The sequence below is a fragment of the Theobroma cacao genome, chromosome 4 (genome assembly GCF_053813885.1).
Source record: "Theobroma cacao isolate CCN51 chromosome 4, ASM5381388v1, whole genome shotgun sequence".
Classification (NCBI taxonomy): Eukaryota; Viridiplantae; Streptophyta; class Magnoliopsida; order Malvales; family Malvaceae; genus Theobroma; species Theobroma cacao.
Genome location: NC_142642.1, coordinates 34,836,169 through 34,848,133, shown reverse-complemented (window position 1 = coordinate 34,848,133; position 11,965 = coordinate 34,836,169). Strand labels below are relative to the sequence as shown.

The 11,965-nt window shown below is 35.8% G+C and overlaps 2 protein-coding genes across 2 annotated transcripts; one reads left to right on the top strand and one right to left on the bottom strand.

Moving 5' to 3' along the window:
- Positions 1-57: 57 nt before the first annotated feature.
- On the bottom strand, positions 58-3,163 carry SHM4 (serine hydroxymethyltransferase 4). Its single transcript, XM_007034156.3, has 4 exons — positions 2,401-3,163; positions 1,162-1,552; positions 975-1,076; positions 58-627 (listed from the first exon to the last, which is right to left on the bottom strand). The coding sequence occupies exons 1-4, from the start codon at positions 3,076-3,078 to the stop codon at positions 383-385; spliced, it is 1,416 nt and encodes a 471-aa protein (XP_007034218.2). The 5' UTR covers positions 3,079-3,163; the 3' UTR covers positions 58-382.
- Positions 3,164-9,262: 6,099 nt separating this feature from the next.
- LOC18602642 (adenosylhomocysteinase) lies at positions 9,263-11,717 on the top strand. Its single transcript, XM_018119875.2, has 2 exons — positions 9,263-10,084; positions 10,647-11,717. Exons 1-2 carry the CDS (start codon positions 9,374-9,376, stop codon positions 11,391-11,393), a joined length of 1,458 nt encoding a protein of 485 aa, XP_017975364.1. The 5' UTR covers positions 9,263-9,373; the 3' UTR covers positions 11,394-11,717.
- The last annotated feature ends 248 nt before the right edge of the window (positions 11,718-11,965 follow it).

Sequence of the window (11,965 nt, the reverse complement as noted above, 5' to 3'; positions counted from 1 at the left end):
CAAATTCCATATAGCTTTTTCTTTTCTTTGTTTTTTTCAAGAATCGACGACCACGAATTTCGTTTACCAATTATAAACTCGCATTTCACGTTTATTGGTAAATAAAACCCCAAACACTCCGGCAACAAAAAAGAATATAATAAAATTGGTACATAACTTTATGCAAACCCTTATAAGATAGGGTTTAGGTGAAAACTTAAAAAGCATATGAAAATGACCACTAACCTCTCAGACAAGGAAAACCATGGATGGAAGCATTTGGCTTCATTTTCTTTTCCCTTGTCTTTTTCCTTCTTTTTTCCACTCATTAGACATCAACAGAGGCACCTTCCCAAAGACAGATGCTGATTATAACAGCAATACCAATGATTACTATTCAGACCTAATCCTTGTACTTCATTTCGGACATCTTGAAGCCAGGCATGTCAAAGGAGGATGCAAACTTCTCAACATCAGCCTTGAGCTCTTCAATCTCCTTGTTGTTCACCAAACCTTTGTTGAAGTCCTTCAAGAGCTTTCCATACTGCTTTTGGATGTTCAAGGTGATGGTCACAGCTTGGTGGAGGAACTCTCCTATTTGTTCAAAGTCCTTCTCAAGCAAACCTCTTGAAGTCATGGCAGGGGTACCTGTCAAACACCAACTTGCATTCAACTGTTGGCACCAAAAAAACTAGGGCCATTTCTAATAAAAGTTTGACCAAACTTGTAAGAGTTATGTCATCTCTCACTACCAAAGGATTACAGTGCAGATATACACAAAAACCAATAGACATACAAGAGAAAATCCAAAGAAAACAACTTCTAATATAAACTGTTTCTAAATAATACTGATGGACAAGATAAATTAGGTGTCAGTAATTCCAAGCCATTTTTCTGGTAAAAGTCATTTTTAACAAACAAACATTGTGGCAGCCTTGATTTCACTTAAATAAACCTCTAGAAGATATGATCCAAAGTTATGCAGCAGCTCTTACCAATTCGCACTCCTCCAGGGGCCAAGGCACTGCTGTCACCAAATACAGCATTCTTGTTGACAGTGATGTTGCACAGGTCACAAAGCTTCTCAACCTTGTTGCCTGCAAGAAGAATGACAAAAAGATCAGAATTAAATCAAAGACATATCAATCCATAACTTCAGACCAAGTAATTCCACTGACTTACCAGTCAATCCAAGAGGTCGCAGATCCCAAAGAACAAGGTGGTTCTCAGTTCCCCCAGTTACAAGCTTGTATCCCTTGCTCATCAGGTAGTTTCCAAGGGCAACTGCATTGGCCTTAACTTGTTTAGCATAAGCCTTAAACCCAGGTGCCATGGCTTGTTTTAGGGCAACAGCAAGAGCACCAATTTGGTGATTGTGGGGACCACCCTGAAGGGATGGGAAAACTGCAAAGTTGATCTTGTCTTCAAAGTCATACACGGCATCTTCTGGCTGGCCCTTCTTTGGTGGTTTTGGTCCCTTGCGGTAGAAGATCATACCAGCCCTAGGACCCCTCAAGCTCTTGTGGGTGGTGGTTGTGACTATGTCACAGAACTCAAAGGGGTTTGCTGCCTCCTACTCCAACAATAAAACCAGTAAGAATTAAGATATGAAATTTTAATTCAATAATCCTTGAGAAGAAAAGAAAAAAGACAGTCCTACATTCCAGAGCTACTACATCAAGGAATTTAATAATAATGAAATATACAATCGGACAAACTTTAAACATGAAATTTTGTAATTCTGCATATCTAACCAACTTCATATTGAAACAAAGATTGAGAGACATATTTTACATTTTAAAAGAAAACTTTGGAAAAGTACCTAATAAAATAAACTATCGGGAAGTCATCTTTAGATCCACTCACATTTTCATTCCCCATCCCCATTATTTTAGCCAAAAGATTCAATAGAGACCTAGCTACACTTAGACTCCCCAAATCTGATTCATATTTAATGAAAACACATTTCATTCATAAAATCCATTCCAACATTTGATCTCCAAGACAACATAAAAGTGTCGGCCAAATACAAGAGAAGAGTATTAAGTTGAACTCATTTTCTCCATTTCAGACCTAAAAATGGTACTGTATATGCATTAAAAGACAGAAAATGAGTGCATATTTTGCACCTAGAAATCATTTTACAGACTATGACTATAATGCAAATGACCCACAAAAAATTAAAACAAAGCTAGCAACAATACAATGTCACATCAAAATGATCTAATAAGAAAAAACTTTAAAACCCAAATCAAGAATAGGAAAAAGTCATGCTAAATCCCACAAACCCCAGATCCAATCCATAAAAATTATAATATCATACAAACAATTGAAATCCCAAGTAAAACTCAGATCTAACACCACCATCCAATAACATGCAAGACCAAGGAAGAACAAAATAAGATCTTATTAAAACAATACCTGAGCGGCAACGAGTCCACTAATGTGAGCCATATCACACAACAACAGAGCACCACACTTGTCTGCGACGGCCCTGAACCTGGCGTAATCCCAGTCCCTAGGATACGCACTCCCACCGCAAATAATAAGCTTGGGCCTGAAATCCAGGCCCTTCTCTTCCAACTTATCGTAGTCAATGTATCCAGTACTCGAGTTCACCTTGTAAGGCAAACTCTCAAAGTAAATGGAGGTTGCAGAAATCTTCTTTCCTCCGGAGGTATAATACCCGTGAGTCAAGTGACCACCGGAGGGTAAATCCAGACCCATGATCCTATCATGGGGCTGGAGAATAGCCGTGTAAGCGGCAAAGTTTGCCGGTGAACCCGAGTAAGGCTGTACATTGACACCCCACTTGGTGGGGTCGAGATGGAAAGCCTGCAGAGCGCGAGCTCTGCAGAGGTTCTCGATCTCGTCGATGAATTCGTTGCCTCCGTAGTATCGGTTCCCTGGCATGCCCTCGGAGTACTTGTTGGTGAGGGCACTGCCGAGAGCTTCAATAACAGCGAAGGAAGTAAAGTTCTCGGAAGCGATCAGCTCGATGCCGCGGCATTGACGACGCTTCTCTTTCTCGATGAGGTCGTGGATCTCAGGGTCGACGGATTCCAGGGAGGAGTTGCCCCAAGCGTTCACTGGATCCATGTTTAGCGAGAGAGGGAGAGAAGAGAGAGCAGGAGGAGGTTGGAAATGGGGGAAATGGTGAGGACAGGTGGGGGGAGGAGGAAGTTTTTGGGAATTTATAGAAGACTTTGATGAGGTTGGTGAAAGTACTTTTATGGCCCCCTTTTTTTGTCTTTTTATTTTTTTTGTTTACTAATTTACCTTAATTTAATGGATGCATTTTAGGTTGCTGTAGGTGGCCTTTGCTTGCTTACCAGAACCAAGCATTTTTCATCTTTTCATATTTTACTTTTTTATTCAATTAAATTTTGATCAAACTTGAGTTTAAACCCTAAATTAATTTTTTCAAATATTTAAATTAATGTTACATAATCTTATCATGTAATATTAAAAGAAAATGAAAATTTATAACTAAAACTTCTTAATATGCTTATTGACAAATTTTGTTGATTTTTTGAAATATGAATGAACATATGCATTGAGATGTACCAATTGATATTATTAGCATATTACAGTAGTCCAAATTAAATTCTACTAAGTGTCATAGTAGATTTAGTAATAATTATTAGTAATATAAATAGATGTAGCTTATTTGGGTGCGTTACTTGGACAACAGTACAATAAACCGTAGGTTATGAGCAAAAGAATCCTCCTCGTATGGTGTACTTTGCAACATACCTACTGATGACTATGAAAGATGAACAAGCATAACAAGCTGCAACCACAACTCTTTTCCCGTCAAAGCAAAGGGCTATTGAATTGGGTTCCCACGTCATTTTCCTAACCATAATTTAAATAAAATATACTGGTTGAAAACCGTTTGATTATAAAGTAATTGCAACTTATGAATGTAACTCTATAGAAACCATAATTTAATGCACATCTTGATTTCACCGTATTATTGATCAATTTTGTGAATTAAAAGATAGGCTTAAGAAGAGCTATCAATACCATATGTACTTTGTTAGGCTTTGATTTTAACTACTTGCTCCCAGAATGAAGCTAAAAACCTGCCCTAAAAAAGGGGGTTGAAAACGCTTAATCAGGCTTCTAATCAAGCAAGGTCAAAAACTTGATTCGATATAACAGGATCAAATCAATCAAGCAACACTTAGTTAAGTGACCATAATCATACACCTAACATGACATGCAAGTCATGGACTGAATCGCTCCACATTTCTGCTGACCAGGATGAGGAGGGGATGATGGACGTTCGATGTCGCCATCCAGGGGTTGGTAAATGTTAGGAACAAGTGCAATCCCCATGAAGACAAGTTTCATTCAAATTACTCCCCAGTCTCAAGTCGGTTGGTCGCTAATGGGGTTGTTGAGTGGCAACTCTGTCATTTCAACGCCACCAACCCCCGCCTGAAAATCGACCCTTTTCCTTTCCTCCACTTCGTCCCTTTTCCCTGCCGTAGCAGTCAGCAGACCTTCTGGGGTTGGTGACCATGGTGGACCTTTCTGGTTAATTTCAACCATTTTTGTGGCCTGGTTTCCAAACCCACCCAAAAGTTCACCGGTTCCCATTTGATTTTAAATGTAAACCGATTAATAATGACAAAAATAATCAGAGATAACAGCAAGATTTTAAATGTGCCAAGAATAATAATGGGTTTTGTTTATTATTATTAATGTGAAATAAGATGACAAGCAAAGCCTTACCAACCCTCACCAACCCAACTAGAGTTCGAGTCCAGTGGAGGCAGAAAACCGTGCCAACTCTGCTTCGTTTTATTTAAATTCTAATGTATAAATTACTCATATCAACTTTACATGAATGTGATGGGAAGAAGTAGAAAATTGTCCATTTTCTTTGGAGAATTCAGCTGGTTGCTGCCAGTTAGACTTCAAACATAAATTAGTTTGTCAATGTTGTTGTCAAAGTAGTAGTAAAAATAAATTAAATTCATATTTTCTGCTAATTACAACGCACAAAAAGATGACCAGTCCTTTTTACGTGCGCATTTAACTTTAGAATTTTTGGTCATCAAGGCTCATTATTTAATCCATGTGTTGTTGTACCTTTTGTTTTGTTTTTTTTTTTTTTATTCCTTGGAGAGAGATAGAATATTGCAGTCTGGACTAGTATGCCTCCTTTTGAAGCTTGATTGTCGCTGTATTGGTTATTAAAATAAGATATCATACAAGAATTTACTGCTTTTAGCTTCAGGAATGAGGAGTTGCCAAAGCTTGTCAATTTGTCTTGACAAATGTCGGTTTTCCATTTTCAAAATTAAAGCTTCCTCTTTTTTTTTTTTCTTTCAATGATTGTCTTAATGCAGAATGAAAAGTCGTATTCATAATCTTTATTTCTTCTATTTTAAGATTTAAAATCAAAATTCTTAAATTATTATAATCTAAGTTTAATCATTGAAATATTTTAAGCTTGTAAAAATATTTAGAACTCAAAAATTAAGATGAGTGATGAATTGTAAGAATATTTTATTTAAACCAATAATAATTTGAAAGATTAAAGATCATGAATGAATATGTGCTCTTAAATAGAAAGAAAAAAAATTACATCTATAGAAGTTTTTTTTTAATTTGAGAAAAATAAGATTCAAATTTTACTTTTTAGGTAGAAAAATTATACACAATTAATAAACTAAATATTTGAATGTATAATTATGAAATATTTATATCCTTATTTTCCTTGATTCTAATTGGCCCATATACTAAATTATTAATGGTTCAACATCTGTCGACTTTATGAAAATGTCAGACACTTAAACAAGCAAAAGTCGTCATCCATACTCCACCTACTACAAAGATATGGAAATAGAATCTATGTTTCGTCCAGTTTCCTCCTCTCGGGGCTCAAACTGTGATCTAGATCTGCGGCCAACCCTCACTCTACATTTCTTAAACGCAAAATAAAATTATACGTATGCTATGTTTTGTTGGGTAGTTTGGGTTAACTTTTAATATTATATAGGTAGAAGAAAGATTAAGAAAAGAAAGGACAAGCAATTTATGTACACCTTCTTTGATTAATTAAAAAAAATTAGGTGGCTTCACCAAATATTCGGATCTACAAAGAAAATTACATGTTATATATGAAATTAATCAAATAATTTCATCTTTGATTTTTTTAATTGAAGTCACATAATTTGTTGGTATGGGATGCAGACAGTGAGAAGTTAGCTCAATTATTTAAATAATTCATTTCAATGCAAGTGGTATTAAATTCTGAGTTTTATAAATTTTTTATTTTGATGTATTATCATTTAATAAAGAAGATAATTTTTAATATATTTATTTTGATTTAAAAGTCAGAAGAAATTTACATGTCTCCCGATTTTCTTAAAAGTAAAAATAAAAAAAATCAAGAAGTTATCTTATTGATTAAGTTTAATTCATTTTTTAAAATAGGTGAATCTAAAGTTGTGAACGTAAACGTACTGTCGTGAAAATGAGCGCATGCTTTGAACAACACAACTGGCCTCATGGTAAGAAGTCTCGTCTTTACAGCAAACGTGAGATCCACAACGGTGCAAACCCACAAGCACATGGCAATATTCCCCTGCTGCTACTGTCTTTGGTGGGAAAACTAAATTTTCCCATGCCCACCGTCTGCCCCCACAAAACTAAATTTTGTCCACTGCTTTTAACATTATTACTTACTTAGATATTTTCAATTTTTTTATCCTTACCAAACGGCCACCGACGCAAGCTTCGCCTTTTCCCTTTCTATACTAAAGGAGGATCTATGCTGTTTTGTTTAAAAGGGTCCCACGAAATCATCCTATTCTCAAAGATCTTAGCTTGATTCAATGGTATTTGCTGTAGGAGTAGTACCTTACAGTACTCTAATTAGATCCAAAATTTTCCCATTTTTAAAAAAAAAAATCCGGAAAGAGAAAAATAAAATTAACAATAATTTAGAATTTTTAAGAATTAGACTTTTTTTTTTTAATTCTTTGATGTTTGAAAATAGAAGAAGTAACATGAACACTCAATAAAATGTTAGCCGTCTTTTCTTTAGAAACACGGGACATCATGTTGTCTTATCTAAGATTTTTAGAGGTATTGATTTTCTATAAACAGATTATTAAAGTTATTGTTTAATATTAAAAGTTCAAACCCTGATTATGAGAAATTTTTTTCCTTTGAACATAAGAAAAAGTTAGAAAGAATTGGAAGATTCCAATTTGAAATTTTGATCTATTTAAAGAAATATAAATAATTAATTACAAGTTTGGGTTGTGTTAATGAATAGTTTTTGGGTAAAATATATTGAGGTTATCAATTTTTTATCATAATTCTGCAAATATCTATTAATTTTTAAAATGTATCATCTTTTTTTTAAAAAAATATTTTAACTAAATACATAAGTCATACTGTTAGTTAATTATGATGTTTCTCTTAATTTGACGATATGTTAATTTTTTAATATAATTTTACCTTTTCTTAATTTTAAAAATTATTATCATATGAACTATATTTTTTATTTTTAAAATTTTTTTCTCTCTTTTCAAAAAAAAAAAAAACTCTCTAAGTCTCAACTCGATCACCTCGTCATCGGCCACCCCATGCCTCCATGCTTCTTTTCCCTTGAGGAGCACCAAGAGAGCATGATATGGTTGAATCTGGCACTTCCCAACCAAATCCGAACATTGGGTGGCTGGCCACTCGAATTAAAGTAACGAGATTTGTTTTTTAAAAAGGTGGAAAAAGAATAAAAGTATTTTAGATATCTTATAGTTGTTCACTTATGTTATTGTCAAAATATTCATTTTAAAATTAATAAATTTACGTAAAATTATGATTAAAATTTAAGAATGTAAGTATGTTTTAAACAACTAGAAGTGAGTTTTGTTTTTAATAATTAATAGTAATAAAATTTTGGTAAAGATAGTGGGGTGGTGGGATAAAGATGAAAATATAAATGGTTATATATAAATAAGGAGGAGATTATCTAACTTAACCACTAAATAAAAAATATATATTAGTTCCTTCAAAAAATTATTATGATTTTCTGTTAATTTATAAATAAATGAACTTTGGATTCATCATATAAAAAGGTGAATATATACGTCTTTCAAAAAGAAAAAAAGCTCAAATGTAAAGCAATATCATTTTTGTACCACAACAGAAAATGGAGCATTCTTGCTATCTGTTCATTAGGAATTTACTACCACAATTATACATGGCAAGATCATAATCCTTTATGGTAATCAATATTATTAAACATTACAAATAATCATTTCATTTTTCTTTTTCTTTTTCCATAATTAATCAATCATTTCATTTCATCTAACTTGCAACCGATTTTTTATTAGAATGGGTTCAATAATTAACTTATTTTTATTACAAAAATAAAAATAAAAATAAAAAATAAAAAATAAAAAAGCAAGTGAGGGACCTAATAGAAAAAATCAGAGATAATTCTCTCTCTCTTTCTTTTATATATATGTATATATTCCTGCTGGAGTTGAGATTAGAATTAGAGCCCTATAGGAGTGCCCACCATTAAGAGGTGGATGAACCAACAAAGTTAAGACCTACGTATAAAAAACATAGCACATATTTATAATTATACATGTATTATTTTGAGTCTCTTACTCTATACTTTTGCATTATATTTTAGTATCACCACAAACATGCCCAAGTGGAAACTGGCATTAACTTTGGAAAGTTTATTGAATTTTAGAGACAAATGAAAAAGAAGATATATCTTTTAACTCTTTGAAATTGCAATCAAATCTTGGGGACCTTTCAATTGAAGTTGCAAAATTCAGAACATACAGAATGTTGTAATTGTTAAATCAGGATACAAATGGTAAAAATTACTTGTTTCACTCAAATCTTTTTACTTGGAGATAGATAGAGTTTAATAGTTTCACTAATTGTGCAAAAAATGAAAACAAAAGCAAATCAATTTTACTTGAGAGTTGTAGGTGAGAGAGGGGAAGAAACGAGGGAAGTTTTACTAGGCAATGCTGCTAGTGGTGAATGAAGGAAAAGCAGGAAGAGATAAGGACTAGCTGAAGTGATAAAACGGATCAAGCAACTGAGTTAGTAGAAATGTAAGACGACTCTGTAAAAGCAAGACATCCAAGGGGCCCCGCTTCATGCTGCGTTCCCTACGCCTAACCAATATACACCCAAATAATTTAGGTTTTTACCAAGATCCACCAAACCCCCCACCCAATCTTGGCCGTTCATTTCACCTCTCTAACCTATTTATAACATCCCTACTCCCCCGAGCATCCCTCGCCACTTCCCACTCTCTCCATTTTATCAACACTTCCTTCCTCTTCCAAGGGAGAGTGCCTTCTTCCTCTTACTCTTTACTCTTTCTCTTGTAGCCATGTCTCTTTTGGTCGAGAAAACCTCAAGCGGCCGTGAGTACAAGGTCAAGGACATGTCTCAGGCCGACTTCGGTCGTCTCGAGATTGAGTTGGCCGAGGTCGAAATGCCCGGTCTCATGGCTTGCAGAACCGAATTCGGCCCTTCCCAACCTTTCAAAGGAGCTAAAATCACCGGTTCCCTCCACATGACCATCCAAACCGCTGTTCTCATCGAAACGCTCACCGCCCTCGGAGCCGAAGTCCGTTGGTGCTCATGCAACATTTTCTCAACCCAAGACCACGCCGCCTCCGCCATCGCTCGTGACTCCGCTGCTGTATTTGCCTGGAAAGGGGAGACCCTCCAGGAGTACTGGTGGTGTACCGAGAGAGCCCTCGACTGGGGTCCCACTGGTGGACCCGATCTAATCGTGGATGATGGTGGGGATGCTACTTTGTTGATCCACGAAGGAGTTAAAGCCGAGGAGGTTTATGAGAAAACTGGGCAGCTCCCGGATCCGGCTTCTACAGATAACGCTGAGTTCCAAATTGTTTTGACGATAATCAGAGATGGGTTGAAGACAGATCGCAAGAAGTATACCAGGATGAAGAATAGATTAGTTGGTGTTTCTGAGGAAACTACAACTGGAGTTAAGAGGCTTTATCAGATGCAGGCCAATGGATCCTTGTTGTTTCCCGCTATTAATGTCAATGACTCTGTCACCAAGAGCAAGGTATATATATGTTTTCATTTATTATTGCTGCTTTAGTTTCCAGCATCTTACATAATGGATCTGATTATTTTGATGTAGATCTGATGAAATGATTTCGAAATGACAGTCATCTTTCTTAAATTGCTTCAGATCTGTTGTTTGCTGGCCCTGTTTTTACTGTCAGTAGTGTTCTGTTCTGATTTGCAACTTGGGTTTTTGTAAACATGTTCTTGGATCTTCATTTTAATCATTGATACAAAAATTTATTTTGTTTATCCGGAAAAGCGAAGTAGTCAGTTCAAGTGAGTTTGTATTTGATGCGCATTCATTTAAATTATAAGTCGTTTTTTCAAAATTAACTTTCATTAGTATTCACGTAGGTAAATGTAAATAAGGGATATTTTAACTTTGCTTCAGTTTCCTGATCTTTGTTTTTTTTTTTTCTATGATTTCTTAGGTAGTTGTTAAATAGATTTCAATTGCAAAATGCTAACAGCCTCTTGTTCATTAATTGAATTTGCGGTTTTAATTATCATTTCTGGATTCAATTTAATTGTTGCTATGATTTGATCTTTTGGAACAGTTTGATAACTTGTATGGGTGCCGTCACTCTCTTCCTGATGGTTTGATGAGAGCAACTGATGTCATGATTGCTGGCAAGGTTGCTGTTGTCTGTGGTTATGGTGATGTTGGCAAGGGCTGCGCTGCAGCCTTGAAACAAGCTGGTGCTCGCGTCATTGTCACTGAGATTGATCCCATCTGTGCACTTCAGGCTCTTATGGAAGGACTTCAGGTTCTGACTCTTGAGGATGTTGTCTGCGAGGCTGATATCTTTGTCACCACCACTGGTAACAAAGACATCATCATGGTTGATCACATGAGGAAGATGAAGAACAATGCCATTGTTTGCAACATTGGTCACTTTGACAATGAAATCGATATGTGTGGTCTTGAGAACTATCCTGGTGTCAAGCGCATCACCATCAAGCCTCAAACTGATAGGTGGGTCTTCCCTGATACCAACTCAGGTATCATCGTATTGGCTGAGGGGCGTCTCATGAACTTGGGCTGTGCCACTGGCCATCCCAGTTTTGTTATGTCCTGCTCATTCACAAACCAGGTGATTGCCCAGCTTGAGCTGTGGAATGAGAAGGCAACCGGCAAGTATGAGAAAAAGGTGTATGTTTTGCCCAAGCACCTTGATGAGAAGGTTGCTGCTCTTCACCTTGCCAAGCTTGGAGCTAAGCTCACCAAGCTCAGCAAGGAACAAGCTGATTACATTAGCGTGCCCGTTGAGGGTCCCTACAAGCCTGCTCACTACAGGTACTGAGGAGAGAGTTGGAGAGAGTTTGACGATAAAAAAAATACATCCGGATGGTTTGAAATTGTTTCTTTTACTATAATTTTATTGATGATTTGTGGTTAGATTGTTAGGTTTTGATTTTTGTAGGAGTTTTGTGTGGGTGGTTGGAAAGTTATTGGCGGAAAAGAAATGGATTGGTCTCTCGATGAAGAAGACCAGACGGGTTTGAATAAGGTGTTGAGGGCTGTGTGGGAGATAATATTACCACTGATGCAGTGCAGTTTTGCTGCATGTGGTTATCAAATTAATTATCAAAATGAGAAAAGGAGAAGCAATTTGCTTTCACTTTCACTTTCTATTTCTTGTCATTTTTTTTATTAAAGTTAAAAAGGGATTTCATTAAAAACGCGGTGGGAAGAAGATGATTTCCCTCTACCCAAAGACAAAAATCATCCTTATCAACAATGACACCGAATATAGGTTGGTATACTCACATCCAGATCAGTATACCTTCCCAATATCTCGCCCTTGGATTTCATCCTGAACAGAAACGAAAAGAAGACCAAAAGAAACTGTGATTCCTACCTATTTACAAAAAC